Here is an 18788-nt window from a genome sequence, read left to right on the forward strand (position 1 = left end):
TGCCAAGGAGGGGTGCGGTGATGCACTGCTCTGTGCTGCTGCTGTCTGGGACAAAATAAAATAGAATCAAAGTGCCCCCACTCCTCACTGTCAGTCACAAGCCTGTCGAAGTAAACGCGGCCAATCACACAAGAGGAGAAAAGGCTGCTGGGTGGCTCATTTGGTTAAGGCACCACGCGGTTGCAGGTCACTGGTCATTCCAAATTAGGGTGGGAATTGAACATGTTCAGGCCCACGTTGGGCACAAAATTTATATAAAAGTAAATAAATTGACAAAATAAATAAGAGAAGAACAAAGAAAGCTGGTATTCCCCCGCCAGGAAGCTCACACATGGGCACAAACTTGCCTTTCAGCGAGACAATAATCATAAGCATAGCTCACAATCACCCAGAAAATGGTTAACTGAACAACGCTTTTCCAGGGAATCTCTCAATTCTCTGTGCTTGAACTCAATCAAAACATTGTGGTTTGAATTGAAAAGGGCAGTTCACAAGATTCTGCATGGGTGAATCTTCAAAGATCTCCCCATTTTACATTCACCAACCTCATAAAACACGATAGAACACACCTCAGTGTTGTTTATTTTATAAAGCCATCTTTATAGGGTTTGAATTTGGTGGGCACTGCGTACATCATCTTTTCTTTTTACCAGTGGATTTTAAAGGATTTTAAAGTTATGCAGGTTAATTATGGGAGGCTGATGGAAAGTATATGTTTAACAATATGCTGCAGTATGCCACAGACAAAGCTGGTCACTTTTGCCCACTCTGTGGTGCTTAGACAGTCTGCATATATTTTAGTGGAGACAGCCACTCATAGGGCCCTCATCAAGAGTCCATGCTCTCAGCCTGTATCCACAATCCGCTGATACTGACACACAGACACAAACGCGCACACACGTACACACACACACCGATACACACATGCACATACACACACGTACACATACACACACGCACACACACTCGCACACACACACACACACACGCACACGCACGTACATGCGTCAGCACACACCTACACAGCCTTACTCACGCTGCTGGCTCCCTCCCCTCTGCGCTGACAGGCATTTGGTGCAGCAGAAGCTCAGAGCGGAGCTGCGGATGACGGCGGCTGTGGTCAGTGAGCGCTCAGACATCTCCAGCGCACATCGGCGCCGTCCCCGGCGACGCGGGTCACACGCGCGTTTAAAACCTGTCGCGTCTGTGCCGAGGCTCGTCAGCCGGCTCGCCGCTTCATTATCCTGGGGAGAATAAACGCTCATTAAAACCTGCCACACCTGCTGTTGGGCTGTGCGATGACTGTCTGTAGAAACCACACTGAGCCAGTGCCGTCTCTCCCTCTTCCAAACGCACGCTCACATGTATATACACGCACGTACAGATATGTGCACGCGCGTGCGAGCGCACACACACAATTATGCACACTAATTTACACACAGTTTTAAGCACACATGTTATGCACACTCACACCTCACACAAACTCACACATACGCACGCACACACACACACACACACTTGAGATGCTGGTGAGGGAGTGGGTGGGTGTTGTACCATCTCCCTTGGGGACTGCGGCTGGACCTTGTATAACCCATTACAGGGGTAATACATCCATCTCTTTCAGAACAGACACCCCCTAAAATCCTCTCCCCAGACCCCAGGCAGCATGCTTGCATGTGACCATGCCTGCGCTGTGCAGAAACAGCATGCATATGGATATGTATGTGTATATACGCATATATATGTGTACGCACATATGTGTATATACATGTATATCAATATCCATATATATCTATTCTCACATAGATATATGTGAAAGGAGATGTGCTGGTTGCACACTCATAACCCCACATCCCCTGTTTAATCTCTAATTTCCTGTTTTCCCCATACTCTGTGTGAACTGTAGTTCAGCGGTGGATTTATAGATTTAGTTGAAGTGAGGGGCATCTGACTGCAGTACTGTCCTTGCCTCAGAGTATGGTGCAGTGTGTTAGGGTTGTGTTTAGACAACTAAGAATGTCAGCCTCCTTGCCCGTCAACCCAGCCAACCCCACCCTACTGCAACTACCTCTCCTGTGTCGCTACGGTTCAGCGGCAGCTGGTAGCACTTCAAATGGTTTTTCAAATGGGTGAGGTATATACTGTAAATGCTGTGAGCGTTCAGTTGTGCGTTCATGTCTTTGTCCAGTTTACATGAAATTTTTTTGTAGCCACAGGCCACTGGTGCCACAAAATCTTACGCCATTGTGACGAAATGGCTTTAGAATGTGCTACTGTGTGCACTCGGTAATATGACTCGGGTTCATTTGCTTTTTACCTTAGATAAGATATAGCCCTCCATTCAAATATTAAATTGACCTGTATTTACTAGAAAAATAAACTGAAGTTTACTTTTTTGCAACTACGATCCCTAGGGCGCAGCCATCTTGGAACAAGTTGGTTGTGACGTTGCTAGGTTGGTTTGTCTCGGCTGCTCTAGCTAGTCGTGAAGCATCTCTTACCAGCTGTGAATTTCATCATTTTGGGCTTTTTTTTAGGTTATTTATCTATTTCAGAATCCATCTGTTGGTTTATTCCATTCGTGAGGTCAAGAGATTCGACTTGTTTAACAATTTCCTCCATTTTGTTGTTGAACCCGGGACATCAGACTCCAGTCCGTGGCGGCCACTGTGTCAGCTGGTTTTTGGTGTGTTACAGCACTTAAGTGATTTATTTTAGTTGCTGATTGGCTAAAGGTTTCACACGACTTATTTTCAAGGTCTGAATTGGCTGCCAGTTGAACGGAAAGCGCAAAAACGCACAGACGCTGTGGCGGTGCAGGACCGGAGTCTGACACTCCTACTTTGAAGTCTCCTGTGATCAGAGTGTGACATGCGAATGTCAAGGAACCCTTTTTTAAAACTGCCCAGGGTATCATTCCCCACTTATAACAAGGCAACGTACTTTGGAAGTCGCTCTGTAATCAAAGACTAAGATGTTCTCCCCAGCACTGATGCTTCCCTGCCAAATGGCTGTTACAGATAGGGAATATGGGTGTAGCTGAGATGGGGACCTGAGCGTGTGTGTGTGTGTGTGTGTGAGGGAATGGTTTGGATTAGGAGGTGAATAGGCAAGAGAGTATCTGACCTGATTCCCCCCAAAGCCCCTGCCCTGGCCTGTGCATGAGACTGTAGCGCTGCTCAAACTAACACGCCCCCCCCCCCGGTGTTTGCATGCAGTCATTGCATCCAGCAGATCCTGGAGGCGGTGCTTCACTGCCACCAAATGGGTGTGGTTCACCGAGACCTGAAGGTGAGTGACAGGTGGATTTAGTGCTCATCTGTAGGTTTGTGTTTGTAGGTATATGTGTGTGCGTGTGCGTGAGGTGTTTGTATCCGTTTGTTAGTTTGTTTTAATTTGAGTGTTTTTTCGCGTATATGTGTTTGACTGGTCTATACGTCTGTATAAAGAGGTTTGTACCCTGAACAGCACTATGTGGATTGTGTAGATTGTGTACTGAGTTGATTAATTAATTTAACTGTGTGTGTGGGATGTCTGTGTATGCATGCGTGCTTGTCTGAATGTCTTGATGATCTGCAAATGTTATTTTGAGTAACAAATGGCAAATAAGCTACTGGAGCATTAGTCTGGAGGAGGGTGTCCCTCAGTGGACCAGGATGCCAGCTGATTAAAGATAGTGTTCCTCATGGTATTTTGTTGTGACGACTGATTGGAGAAAAGGAGATTATTCCCATCAGTGTTCTAAGCTGACTGCTGATTTTATGAGAGTGTACCTCAGCATCTCAGAATGTCATCTGATTGGATGAGCGTGTTCCAGGTATTTAAGGAATACTGCAGACTGTAGGAGAGTGTTCTACTGTGTCATATGCTTGCTGATGATTGGAGGAAAGTGCTTCTCATCATTCCAGGCTTGCTGCTGAATGGTGGACAGTGTTCCTCAGTGTTTTGGGCTGACTGTGGATTGGAGTAGAGTGTTCCTCTGTGTTCCAGGATGACAGCTGATTGGAGGAGTGTTTCTCAGTATTTTGATGCTAACAGCTGGCTGGAGGAGAATTTTGTCGTATGCATGTGTTTGTACGGCATATATGTATGTTTGTATGTGCAGTGCTGTGAAAAAGTATTTGCCCCCTTAAATTTAATAACAGGTTACACCACCTTTAGCAGTAATATCTGCAACCATTACATTACATTACATTACATTACAGGCATTTGGCAGACGCTCTTATCCAGAGCGACGTACAACAAAGTGTATAACCATAACCAGGAACAAGTATGACGAAACCCCTAGAGAGAAGTACCGGTCCAAGTACAGGGAACAACCGCATAGTTCAACTTGGACCCTGATGGTTAAACTGATTAACACTAACAACGAGAACGGCAACAACGCAATCTATGGAAAAATAAAAATAAATAAAAATACAAGTAGTCATTAAGACAGTTGATGCGCCTAAGTCACCTATGAAACAGCTGCCTAGTTACAACCAGACGCTTCCTATAATTTGCTATCAGTGTTTTACGTCGCCATTGAGGAATTTTAGACTCTTCTTTGCAGAACTGCTTTAATTAAGACAAAATGATTTTTGATGGTTTTTGAGCATGCGCTACTCATTTCAGGTCCTGCCACAGCATCTCTGTTGCGTTCAAGTCAGGACGTTGACTAGGCCACGCCAAAACTTTAATTTGGTTTCTTTTCAGCTATTTAGATGTGGACTTGCTTTTGCGTTTTGTATCATTGTCTTGCTGCATAACTTTTTTCATTAATTTTATGAAATAATAGTGTACGTAATAATACGTGTGCGTACATCAGTGTGTGTTTACACCTGTGCGTGTGTGCATATGTGTATATCTGTGTGCGTGTGTATGAGCATCCTGTCTTTGTGTGTGTGTGTGTGTGTGTGTGTGTGTGTGTGTGTGTGTGTGTATGTCTCTCAGGGTCAGATTTAACCCAAATGAAAGCCAGCCTTGCAGAGGAAGAGGAAGTCAGGATTTGCATGTGTCTGCGCTGTCTTAAGTTTTCATGTGTTTCTGTATTGAACCTCCTTCTGTGAAAAGCTGAATTTGTCCTGACAAGGCTGCTTTAAGCGCTGAAACGAGAAGCTGTGGTGGCTCTACAGGTGTAATAAGCTCAGCTCCCTGTCCATATAATCCCTTTCTGTGAGGCAACCCGAGGTAAGACCTGCCATTAGGTTTTTACATTAAAAAGGTGACTGCAGTCAGAACAGAAACTCAGAGGGGCGTTAAGGTTTAAAACTGTAAATGTGTAATGGCTAAACATTTTCCCAGTTTTTCTTAATGCATAAAGCATTAGGTGGCTTGTCACTACAGTATTTCAGAAACCCTGGATCTGCTCAAGACACCTGAATGTTCTATTTCAAAAAATTGTTTTAGGATAAGGTATATACCCCTTTCAGAGAGGAGAGAGAGAGAGAAAGACAGAGAGGGGTGGTGGGAGAGAGATGGAGAGTGAGCAAGAGAAGGAAAGAAAGATGGAGAGAGGTGGGAAGAGAGAGAGAAAGAGAGAGGGTTGGCAGGAGAGAGAAAGATGATCGGTGGGGAGAGAGGTAATAGAAGGGAGAGTGGGGGAGGATGAGAGAGAGAGAGAGAGGCAGAGAGAGGTAGAAGGAGGGAGGAAGGGGGAGGGAGGGAGGGAGAAAGAAAGGGGGGATGAGAGCTAGAAAGAGAGAGGGAGGGAGGTGGGAGCAGCATCTGCAGTGCAGACACAGCAGGCACATTGGGAGCGATCAGGTGCTGTACCTGCCTTCTCTCTGCAGGTGTGCTCGCACGCGGGTCTGAGTCAGGTGATTTCCCGGCTGGGGGGGGGGGGGGGGGGCGGATGGGAACGCCGCAGTGAGGAAAACGCTTTTACAGGGGTTTGCCACTGACAGAGATTAATGAGCCTCCCCAATCTGGGACAGCTTGCACACCCACACATACACAATGCAGGAGTGCAACCTCTCTCCCCCGCTCACGGCTTAGAAAACTGGGTTTCGGCGCTCAGTAGTCTCACCCGTCGACTCCGCAAACGTTCCCTGTTCGCCGGTGCGATTCCCACTGAAACTCCAGCTGCAGATGAGCGACAGCGATATCACTGGGACATTTCAAGGAAAAGACAAAGTCAGGGATAAGAATTGGTTAAAAAATGAAACCAAAAGAAGAGACCAGCGCCTGTGTGTCTGTTATATCCCAGAGGGCCAGACTCTGACCCTGAAACCCGCAAACCCACAGGACAGGCAACTGTAAGGGCCCCAGTTTTTTTGTTAAATCTAAAAAAAAAGTTTTTTTTCTCACAAAGTTGTCACTGTGTGGGACAGCTTGCCAGGTCATGCAGTAGAGGCATTTGAGACCCTTTGAGGTGATTTAGTCCAGGCTTATTGGAGTGCTGGATACTCTATTGACCAGGGGTGTGAGGCTCCAGTCATGGAGGCCAGTGTCTGCTGGTTTTTTATGTGTTTAAACACTTAAACGATCAGCTGAAGAGGTCAAAACTGGCCACGGATTGAAAGGATGCATCAAAAACCTGCAGACACCTGGGCCGCTCAGGACTGAAGAGTTTGACTCCCCTGCTCTAGACTGTCTAAAATGAGAACCTCCAAATGGCTGAGTGGCCTGTTCTCATCTTTATGTTTCCTGTGTTTTCTCTTGTTCTTGTGATGTCAGGCAGTAGATGTGTGGCAGTAGCTATCTCAGTAGCTGTAGTTTTGCCAGAGTTGTGTTGTACCTCTGTGTATGTGTGTGTATGTGTTTGTACGTGTGCATGGGTGGATGTGTCTGTATGTGTCTGTTTGTGCCAATGTGTGTGTTTATCTGTGGGTCTGTGTGTGTGTGTGTGTGTGTGCACCAGTGTGCCCCTCTATGTGTGCCTGTCATGTGTGAGTCAGTGTGTGTCTATGTCTTAAAGTGGGAAATGATAACCTTGCCATGCCCCCCCCCCCCCCCCCGCAGCCAGAGAACCTGCTCCTGGCCAGTAAGTGTAAGAACGCCGCCGTCAAACTGGCTGACTTCGGGCTGGCCATCGAGGTGCAGGGGGATCAGCAGGCCTGGTTCGGTACGTAGCCGCCGCTTCGCCAGGGATCAGCGCGTTAAGCTCGCCATCATAAACACGGTGCCACCCGCCACCTTCCCCCACCTCCCACTCACCGCTCCACCCAGAATAACATCTGAGCAGCTTGTCGCAGTTCACCACCTGCTGGGTCATTCCTGGCCTTGACCACTTCTAATGCTGTTTCCTTTTCCCAGGCCTTTCAAAGGGCACACATACACACACACACACACACACACACACACCCCTACCCCTCCCCCCAGGCTCTCCAGGGGTGTGTGCACAGATGACAGTGCACATCAGGATCTGGTCTACCAAAATAGATGGCCCCAGCAAAGCCATATTTAGCTCAGCCCCAGAGTGGCTGAATAAACAAAGAGTGTTACGCTCAGAACCCATAATGCACTCAGTACCCATAATGCATTCAGAACCCGTAATGCACTCAGTACCCATAATGCACTCTGAACCCATAATGCACTCAGTACCCATAATGCATTCAGAACCCATAATGCACTCAGTACCCATAATGCACTCAGTACCCATAATGCACTCTGAACCCATAATGCACTCAGTACCCATAATGCACTCAGTACCCATAATGCACTCTGAACCCATAATGCACTCAGTACCCATAATGCACTCTGAACCCATAATGCACTCAGAACCCATAATGCACTCAGAACCCATAATGCATTCAGAACCCATAATGTACTCAGAACCCATAATGCACTCAGAACCTGTAATGCACTCAGAACCCGTAATGCACTCAGAACCCGTAATGCACTCAGAACCCATAATGCACTCAGAACCCATAATGCACTCAGTACCCATAATGCACTCAGTACTCATAATGCACTCAGAACTTGTAATGCACTCAGAACCCATAATGCACTCAGAACCTGTAATGAACTCAGAACCAATAATGCACTCAGAACCTGTAATGCACTCAGAACCTGTAATGCACTCAGAACCCATAATGTACTCAGAACTTGTAACACGCTAAGAACCCATAATGTACTCTACCCCTTTTTTAGCATTGTTTTTAGCCCTTATATAGATTTTTTTCATGAAAATGCAAACATGGAAAAATGCGTTTTTAATCATGTCATTGAAGAAAGTAATATAACCCTCCCAGACCACTGTGTAGTATTAACAAAGTATAACACAAGTAGGGTCTAATATACGCACAGTCAGACAGGGCTGCAGTCTTTCACAGAGACAAACCTATATACATTGTGTAATTCATTGTGCCAGGGTTTATGAGATATAGACTGTGCTGTTAGCTGATTGGTGTGTCTGTGCTGTTAGCTGAGTGGTGTGTCTGTACTGTTAGCTGAGTGGTGTGTCTGTGCTGTTAGCTGATTGGTGTGTCTGTGCTGTTAACTGAGTGGTGTGTCTGTGCTGTTAGCTGAGTGGTGTGTATGTGCTGTTAGCTGATTGGTGTCTGTGCTGTTAGCTGAGTGGTGTGTCTGTGCTATTAGCTGAGTGGTGTGTCTGTGCTGTTAGCTGAGTGGTGTGTCTGTGCTATTATCTGAGTGGAGTGTGTGTGCTCTTAGCTGATGGTTGTGTCTGTGCTGTTAGCTGATTGGTGTGTCTGTGCTATTAGCTAAGTGGTGTGGCTTTGCTGTTATCTGAGTGGAGTGTCTGTGCTTTTAGCTGATGGTGTGTCTGTGCTGTGAGCTGATCGGTGTGTCTGTGCTGTTAGCTGATTGGTGTGTCTGTGCTGCTGTTGTATAGGTTTTGCTGGGACACCGGGGTACCTTTCCCCTGAGGTTCTGAGGAAGGAGGCCTATGGCAAACCTGTGGATATCTGGGCCTGTGGTGAGTCCACACACAAATACACACGCACACACACACACACACACACACACACACACATGCCCACACATGCACACATTCACACTGTCCCACAGACACACACACATACGTGCACACACAAGCACACACAAATACACACACTCACACACACATGCGCGCGCTCACACGCAGACATACACGCACATACACAGACACACACATGCACACACTCACACACACACACACACATACACTACACATACACACACACACACACACACACAAAATAAGTCTATGATGAGCATTTGGTGAGGGTATTGTCCTTCCTCCTGTCCCAGGTGTGATCCTGTACATTCTGCTGGTGGGTTACCCTCCTTTCTGGGATGAAGACCAGCACAAACTGTACCAGCAGATCAAAGCAGGAGCCTATGATGTGAGTCACCCTCTCTCTATCTCTGTCTGTATTATTCTCTCTCTCTCTCTCTCTCTCTCTCTCCTCTTTTCAAATTCAAATCATGACAAACAGATCTGCATGTGCAGCTTTTTGACAACTTCGTATTAAATATAGAATATTATATTTACAAAAACATTTTGAATATTTGAAAGAAAACGAGACAAAAGAGAATACCTCTCTCCGTCTCCCAGTCTGTTTTTTTTTCTTTCCCTCACTTGCACTCTGCACCCTTGTCCTCATTGCTTCAATCTTGAGAAAGATGAATTCCTTTTTAAAAAAAGAGTCTGACTTGTGTAGCTCAATCATATGGTGAGAGAGCTTGCTCTGCACATTTTGCAAAAGATGAATTAGTGTAGTTCAAACAGTCAGCATTTTAGAATAGTACTGAACTGACTGGCTTGCTATCCCATCATGAGCTCATTTGACAGTGAGAGTAATTAAGACTTATGTCACTAATATTTAATGTGTGCCAAAGACCACTGAACCTCTGAATCAGCGGTCAATTTTTATAGCTTTACACACACCTGTTTGTGTTCAAATGTGTGTGTGTATATTTGTGTACTTGTATGTTCCCATGTATATGTGTGAGTGTGTGTGTGTGTATTTGTGTACTTGTATGCTCCCATGTATATGTGTGAGTGTGTGTGTGTGTGTATTTGTGTACTTGTATGTTCCCATGTATATGTGTGAGTGTGTGTGTGTGTATTTGTGTACTTGTATGTTCCCATGCATATGTGTGAGTGTGTGTGTGTGTATTTGTGTACTTGTATGTTCCCATGTATATGTGTAAGTGTGTGTGTGTGTGTGTATTTGTGTACTTGTATGTTCCCATGTATATGTGTGAGTGTGTGTGTGTTTATTTGTGTACTTGTATGTTCCCATGTATATGTGTAAGTGTGTGTGTGTGTATTTGTGTACTTGTATTCTCCCATGTATATGTGTGAGTGTGTGTGTGTGTATTTGTGTACTTGTATTCTCCCATGTATATGTGTGAGTGTGTGTGTGTATTTGTGTACTTGTATGTTCCCATGTATATGTGTGAGTATGTGTGTGTATTTGTGTACTTGTATGCTCCCATGTATATGTGTGAGTGTGTGTGTGTGTGTGGAAACTACAGGCCTGTCAGTGTAACTTGCATCACATGTAAAATACTGGAGTCTATCATTAGAGACCCCCTGAGCCCTGCTCGGCTCCTCTCTCCTGCAGTTCCCCTCGCCTGAGTGGGACACAGTCACCCCTGAAGCTAAGAACCTGATCAATCAGATGCTGACCATCAACCCAGCCAAGAGGATCACCGCCCAGGAGGCTCTCAAACACCCATGGGTCTGCGTGAGTGTCCCCTACGAGCCGTCCCTCAGCTGGGAAGGGACTCTGACACTCCAGCAAGCCTCCCAGCACAGACACACACACACACGTGCACATACACATATGCGCACACACACACACATACACATACACACACTTGCATGCACATACACATAAATGCACATACACACGCGTGCACACACACACCCCATACACACATATACACTTCCGAACACACGCACACACACACACACACAGACACACACACACTCACTGGCACACGTGCGCAGATTTCCATCTGCCTCTGTCAGGTCATTCTCTCTCTTTCTCTCTTTTTCTCTTTCTCCCCCACAGCAACGCTCCACAGTGGCCTCCATGATGCACAGACAGGAAACGGTGGAATGCCTGAAGAAATTCAACGCCAGGAGGAAACTGAAGGTCTGCCAGCGCGTTATTAAACCCGTTATTAAACCTTCAGCTCTCAGACCCCGCTCCCCTGTCCCGAACTGCGAGCCCTCTGCTCACATTCAAAAATGTCAGCACTCCCGTTTGTAAAAACAGGTTCATTTCTGTATCAGGCCAGTCATTTAAAAATATATATATTTTAAAGAGTAACAAAACACGGCAACGCTGTTGCAAACCTTTCTGGACGTGTCTTCTGTGATGAAATTCATGCTTTTGCTGATAAGTGATATGATTTCCCGAATGATCATTTAAACCAGGTGTGTCAAACTGTGGTCCTGGAGGGCTGCAGTGTCTGTGGGATTTGGTGGTGTTCTTTCAGTCAGCAGCTGGTTTTGGCCTTGAAAACAAGGCGTGTGGACAGTGGCCTTCAGTGTAAGCACTAAGCCCTTTAAGCCAGCTCGTTTAGATTGTGAGGCTGTGGTGAGGTTAGGTTGTTATTAACTGCGAGTTCATCTGCGATCCTAGCTCAAATCTGGCCCTGCAGGTTTTATTTTCTACCTGATCTGTTTATTGATTAATTAATATCACTGATTGGCCAGAGATTTAACTCCCCTGGTGTCTAAATCAGTGCCTGATTCGAGAGGAAGAATGAAAACCAGCAGCATTAACTGGCCTCCAGGGTCAGATCTGCGTATCCCCGTGGCAGGGCACATTCTCTGCTTAGAGCCTGATCACATTCTAATTGGGCTGTTTATTTCTTTCTCTTTCTTTCTCTCTCTCTCTCTCTCTCTCTCTCTCTCTCTCTTTCTATCTTTCCACAGGGAGCCATTCTCACCACCATGCTGGTGTCACGAAATTTCTCTGGTAAGTCCTTTTCTACCCCAAAACCCACACTTAAATGCATCTGTTTTCCTTGGTTGGTTTTGCCTGACCTACCAATTAATTATATTGCATTAAGTAATAGAGTCATCACACAAACCCAGGGTGACTTATACAACATTCTCTCAGCTATGGATTACCCTTCTTTTAGGGATGGGTTCTGCTGCCCTGGGCCTGAAGAGCCACAGCGTGTGCTGGTTTTGTTTTTACTCTGCACTTAATTGATCAATTAGAGCAGTTGATAAAATGGTTCTCTCAGCTTATCTGGTTTATTGGATCTGTATTGGTTGAAGGTGAAAACAGAAAAACCAGCAGACCTTTTGGCTCTTCGGGACCACAGCTGGGGATCCCTGTTCCAGTGAATGTTCTCTCCAGACCCCCCCTGCTGTTGGTAGCTGTATTTTTTACTTGAAAATGTGAAAAAACCAGCTATCGGCAGAGAATGCCCGCAGCTTTCCATCTAACTGGGGTTTGAAATCACAGCACTTCAGGCGGGGGGGCAAGCACATTCTGCTGCTGCTTCCACAGCATCAGACAGATTTCTTTGCTCCTGCAAAAGGTCTCGAGGGCAGGTTATGCAAGATGTGAAGAATGGAAGCGAAGTCATTCACACCTGAACGACGACGTCCACTGAATAATAAACCACTCCTGCTGCTTCAGTGCCGTAGTGATGTAGTACAAACCATGCTGGCCACGTCTGGGACAGCAAAGGTGTCGGCCGAGGTCCAGGTTTCTTTCTGCTTATCGCAGTTCTTTATTCTGGAAGGTTTACATTGGTAGCAGAAGGTCGTGATTGCATCTGTGTCACTACTTGTTAGCTATGGATAGTCTGTCTTCAACCACACCCCCTTGGAACTAGTCACCATGAGCTAGAAAATCAGAATACTTTGGTCATCCACAATGGCAATAATGGGGTCAGAACCTAATAAGACAGACTTGACTTTCTGTTTAGTAATAACCAACCTGTGCTGGAGTCCAAATGACAGAGAAGACTGAAGCAGTCCCAGCAGTGAGAGGCTTTTTGGTGGGGGGTGGGAAGGGGGAACATTGAACCCTGCTTAGGGGAGTAAGCAGTGGCCACACACTCATCTGAAGTAGCTCTCCAGTGAATAGCAGGGCTGTTTATGCTACTTAAATGAGTGTTTGTGGCTGTTCAATAAAGCTGGAAGTTTGTGCATTTGTTTGAATAATGAACTGGGCCAGAATATGTGTATGAGCTGGTCCTCTCCACACTACGCAAACACAGATAAATTTACACGAACACATATATGCACACACGCACGCACACACACAGACACACGCGCACACACTAACACACACATAGACATACACACACACGCACATGCACGCACATATACACGCACACACACGCACGCACATGCACACACACACACACACTAACGCACACATAGACACACACACACACAGCACATGCATACACGCACACACACACACACACACACGCACGCACACATAGACATACACACACGCACATGCACACACACACACGCACACACGCACACAGACGGACAGCAGGTCGGTGGGCGGCATTGACTGTGCATCCGTGCTGAGCAGAAGAGGGGGCGGGGCGACAGCTCTCTGGGAGCAGGAGGAGTGGGGGGGCAGGGGGGCGGGGGGGGGGGGGTGGCGGGAGGTAGATCAGCATGTCAGGGCATCACACCCTCCCCCCATGTCCTGCACCTGCCCCCTGCATCACGTGGGTCCGCTCTCCCCCCATCAGTGTTACTCCCTCCACTGCTCTCTTTCTCTAATTATCTCCTGTTCCAGTGTGAACAGCTATGCAGAGGGCAGGGAGGGGGGGTGGAGGGTGAGGGGTCCGCATTCTGTTCCCTTCACCCCACTGCAGCTTTGGCACCTGAGGGATGCCAGCTCTGGAATTGTGGGAATTTGATGTTCACGGGGACTTGGGGGGGGGGGGGGGTCTGAGCTAAATGTTTAGGTTTTAAACTGACATTGGGACAAAGTGCAGCATCTGACACCAATTTGCAACCTTAATTCAGCATTATTTATTCTTTTTTATTTTCCTGGTTTGGTTTGAAATGGGAACGGGGCAAATGAAAGGCCTTTGAAATTTGGCCTTTTCTAGGGGAAGTGGCTGAATAAACCTTTTTCTGTTTGAATGAGAATTGAAAACAGTGGAGTTTAAAAACAAATCGTGCAGTGGGACTGCAGTATAATGGGGGGTATTTTTGGCTGGAAGTGTTCTTGGTTTTCCTTTCTTTCACTCAAATAAAATCCTCTGCGTTTCAGTGGCCATGTTTCCTTTTCCGTTCTTTTCCCGACTAACAGATGGTTCTTTTCTCTTCCCCTTCTCTTTCTCTCCTTTACAATCATACTCTTTCTGAACCGCCAAACCTCTTTCCCCCTCCATCTGTCTCTCTCCCTCTTACTTGCTCTTTCTCTTTTCCCCTCGCTTTCTCTGCCTCTCTCTCTCTCACACACACACTCTCTTTCTCTCTTTCTCTCTCTCGGATGTTGTTTTTGTTGTTTGGGACACTAACAGTGGGCCGGCAGACCACAGCTCCGTCCTCTGTTGCCGCGGCAGCTGCCGCTGCCGCCGCCGCCGGCACTACCGCAGGGCTGGTGGAACAAGGTAGCCACACCGCACCAGGGGGCGCCCTCTCCTCCTCCTTCCCCTTCTCTTCCTCTCCTCCTCCTCCTCCCCCCTCACAGCATGAAGCTCTGAGCATGTGGCAGCCTCAGAGGGGCTCCCCCCTGCCTCACCTCCTTTCTGCAGCGTGCTGGGGACCGCCTGGCTGGGCTGGACGGGGGCCTGCCTGTTGCCCCCCAGCCACACTCATCCACCCCAAATCCCTCCTTCACTTGTCCCCTCCATCACCGACTCCATCTCTCTCACTCCCAGCGCTGACAGCCAGCTTTCTGTACCGCTGATCCTGCTTGTTCTCTGCTTCTCTCTACCTTCTCTCCCTTCTCTCTCCTTTCTCTCTCCCTTCTCCCTCCTGTCTTCTTTCTCTCCCTTCTTTCTCTCCCGTCCCTTTTTATTTTCTCTCTTCCCTCCTCTTCTTGCAACCTGCCTTCTTGCTTTCTTTTTTCCTCGTTGGTCTGTAATGAATGTGGGACCGCCCCCATGGTTTAAAGAATGGTATTGCCTGCCCATTGGTTTGCTGAATGCTGCATGTGGCACTGGCCTGGTGCATGTTCTGTGAAAGGGGGGAAGAAGGGGTGGTTGGTGGGGAATCAAAACGGGGTGCATGATAGACATTTAAGCTTTTTTATTCAGTGTATTCACAAGGTTAGGGGGTTCTCGGTCAATGTGCAATGCCTACGTGTAAAGTAGCATTAAGAGATGATGGCATGGGGGTGCTTGGTGGCTCAACCCGTTAAGGCGCTGTTCTAGTACAAGGCTGGGTCCCACAGTCTGTTATAAATCTGGACTGTGCACAGTTGGTTTTGGAGTTACCCTGAGATATGGAAGGGTTTCAGCTGCCAGCGCCTCATCGCACACCAGCGCCCCCGACTGGTTGGTCAGGTGCCTGCAGGTCTGTGTGTTAAACCGCACATGAAATTACTTCCTCCAGCTCATGTCTGCGAGCCTGCCTTGCAAACTGGAGTGCGATAAGAAGCACAGGATGTCATCAGTGTGCTTTGTAGGAGAGCTCCTACATGTCTTAGCTCTCCCAAATCAATTGCGGAGGTTGCAGCAATGAGCGCCAGTATATATATACTGCTGGACACTCTAAATTGGGGAGAATGAAGGAGTAAAGTATTCAAAAAAGAGAGATGGTGGGTTGAGAGATTCTTACAAGAAAATAGCCAAATGCGGGAAGAGCTGTGTGAGCTGATTCCAGCTGGGAATCTGGCAAAATTCACCATGAAAAAGCTGAAGCAGAGCTGACAAGCATATTGCAGAAAACAACATCAAGCCAATGTGACTCATTTGAAGGGAAAGTACACCAAGTGAGGAGTCTGCAAAAGTTTGGAGCCTTTTCCTGGTCTTGTCAGTGCTTCTTTCTTCTCCTTGTACAGACAGCTTGTTATTTCATCTGTCAAACATTCATATCACGGCCACTTCGTCCTGGCTGTTGTGGTAACTAGGTGCCCTCCCTGTGTAGCTTCAGGACAGGGGTGGCTGGGTGTTAGAACCACTGCTGCTCTGCTGTTCTGGGAACTAGGTCCCCTCCCCCTGTAAGCTCAGTGCAGGGGCGGCTGGCGCTCTCTTTTTCACAGCCGATCTGACCCAGCGGCACAGCGCCAAGCCGCGAGCGGAACGTTAGCCTGAAAAGCACTTACAGACGCTAGCCTTCCCGCTAAATGCTGGAAAATTTGTTGCTGCTAATGCCTCCTCGTAAGTGCTCAGTGGGCTTTTGGATGTGGATTTAGTGATGATAATTTTTTTGTGTTTGTGTTTCTTCCTGAGTGGGGTGGTGTATTGTTTCAGTTTTAGGCGCTGCCATTACCTTTGTTCCTGAGTGTGGCCGTGTAATGTTTCAGCATAAATGACATTACTGACGTTTAGCGAGCGCTCTTATCCAGAGATTTACAATGTAAACACAAGTGCAAAGACCAGAGATTAACATGCAGTAATTCCCCAGAGGAAGAAAGTACAGCCCCAACAAAGAGTACGGTAAGTGCAGAAGTGCAGACTTGATTGTGAACGTTAAACTTTAACAATACTAGGTACAAAAACAAGAACAATTTTTTTTTTTTTCGTGGGCCAAGATTTATGATAGCCCAAATCTTTTTTGAAGAGAGCTTTTCAGGCCATTGATTCACAGCGCTGACAGTAATACAATACAGTAAACATGATAAAACAATAGACATAGTAACACAATAATTTTACAAGATAAATAAATATGAATACATGGAGCAGTAAGGACAGACATGTTAAGGACTTCTGTAAAAATTTGTAAAACTTTTCAGTTTTTACATATGTAAAGAAAACTTTCTCTCAGTTTGTGGGTTGTTTCTTTATTGTTTAGGTGGTGCACTAGCTATCGAATGAATGAATACACCAGGAGTCCCGGTGTCCGTACTCCACGTAGGACCTGAAGGACAAAGTGGAAAACTAGTTCAGTGTCAAACCTTCAGAGCAGACTTGACAAGTCTCCCATGATAGTAAAGACTCAACTAATGTTTGTCTCATAAATGTGGATTTATTTACCGGGAATGTCAGAAAAAAATGTGCACAATTTATGGATAATGTCTGGTCGATGAATCCACACGTTCATCTCTTGATTTATAATGACGTCATTTGCATTCAAAATGTGCTGTCCCTGGGCACAGTTGTTTGTGATGTCTGAAAGTATGCCTGTATGTTTCACAGAGATTTTGCACATTTGAACCCCCTATCCTCCTCTGTGTGTTCTTCTATGATGTGTGTTCTGTACCATCCAGGTAAAATGGTGTTTATGCTGTCTCCCTCTCTCTTTTAACCCCTCCTTTTTTGTTGCTTTTCTTGCTTCTAAAAATGTGTGGCAAGGTAAGGAGGACTTGTGTCTGTGTTACAAGGGAAAACAACCTTGCCACCCCTTATTTTCCATGGAAACTCTAATTCATCTCAAGAGCAGGGTCAGAATTCAGAAATTGCACTATAATGGCTTATTTGTAAGTGGTTATTGAGCAATCGTCCTTCCATGAAGATCTGAGGTGACTGTTCTGATTGGCTCTATAGTATTTTGTTACAGATTTCTCTTTGCATTTCTGTTTGGCTCTACACTGTTTCGATAGGCTGTTCACTATTCTTTTTTTTTATTGGCTCTTCATTTTTCTCAGGGGCTTTTAAGTCAGTTCTTACCTAATTAGCAGTTGACAAGAAAGCAGTTTTGCCATGTCAGTTATCAAAATTATGCTTATTTTGTTTACGATTTTAAGTAATTATTCTTCTTTCTAAATCCTTTTCTGTCTAAAACCAATGATTGGTTCACAACTCAAACATCATTGTTTATATGCCCAATGATGAAATATCTTTGTGGTTGGCTTTCCATCCTGCTATCTTCAAACAATTTGGTTTCTAGTCTCTGAGTGCATGGAGGATTCTCTTGAAACTCGACACCAATATTGTCTTCACTGTTCCTTAGAGCTGTAGGCATTTTACAGCCATGGGATCAAAGGCCATGCTGACTGACTCCACCTCCTTCTCCTTTTTAAGTGGTTATCTGATGTCCTAACTGCGAATTCTATGTTGACTTAAATTTTACATTTACATGTATTTATGTGAAAAACTTGGGAAGAAAGAATATTTGTGTACAATGCATCGTATGCGAAATTACAATACAACATTGTGGTTCAGGCACAGTCCTTGTGTACACTGTTTCACAGCTGCTTCTCTGTTGGAGACATCAGGCTCTGGTTACATATTCGTAGTTACATATACAGGTAGCCGGTTACATACACGTCTGTCACTGAAGAAGTGCCTATCCTAGCTAGCTAACTTGGTGGTAACGTTAGGTAGTTAGTCAGTCAGGACATTAAGGCTAAAATTCAGACTTGTCTACGGCAATGGCCATTTGGCTGCCATGTAATTCAAGTTCTGTCCAACGTAATGCAAGTGTTTTAACTTCAAAGTAGAAGAAAAGAGTAACCTCTTTTTCATACATGTTATGCCCACCATTAGCGATCTTTACTTCTTGCACTGATAGATCAAATACTCACTTTACTAAATCCACTCACAAAATTCAAAGGTCGCTATTTTTTCATTGTAATATTTACCTCACCTTTGGATCACCTTTAATTTCCCCCTGCCCCCCCACTGCCCCCAACACACAGACAGACACCTGATTTGGTGATAAATTTTACATCATAGAAAAAAAGAGATTTCTAATTTTATCCAGCCTTGCAGTGTTTGGTTTAAAAAGAAGATGAAAAAGGAAAAAGTGCCTACTACTGTGTTTCTGCCAATCAAGCTGATGCAGACTGCGAGGCTCTCTT

General features: G+C 45.8%; 1 protein-coding gene across 5 annotated transcripts in view; it reads left to right on the forward strand.

Moving 5' to 3' along the window:
• LOC135240005 (calcium/calmodulin-dependent protein kinase type II subunit beta) overlaps positions 1-18788 on the forward strand; it is a 72698-nt gene that overhangs the window by 21489 nt on the left and 32421 nt on the right. For 4 of the 5 annotated variants that reach the window (XM_064309081.1, XM_064309083.1, XM_064309084.1 and 1 more), the window contains exons 6-13: positions 3219-3291; positions 6943-7045; positions 8777-8860; positions 9175-9269; positions 10497-10619; positions 10950-11033; positions 11822-11864; positions 14404-14493. In XM_064309081.1, coding sequence (XP_064165151.1) covers positions 3219-3291; positions 6943-7045; positions 8777-8860; positions 9175-9269; positions 10497-10619; positions 10950-11033; positions 11822-11864; positions 14404-14493 — 695 coding nt within the window. The remainder of the gene's footprint in view (positions 1-3218; positions 3292-6942; positions 7046-8776; positions 8861-9174; positions 9270-10496; positions 10620-10949; positions 11034-11821; positions 11865-14403; positions 14494-18788) is intronic. The other variant, XM_064309082.1, reaches the window with a different exon arrangement.

This window comes from Anguilla rostrata, chromosome 14 (genome assembly GCF_018555375.3).
Source record: "Anguilla rostrata isolate EN2019 chromosome 14, ASM1855537v3, whole genome shotgun sequence".
Classification (NCBI taxonomy): Eukaryota; Metazoa; Chordata; class Actinopteri; order Anguilliformes; family Anguillidae; genus Anguilla; species Anguilla rostrata.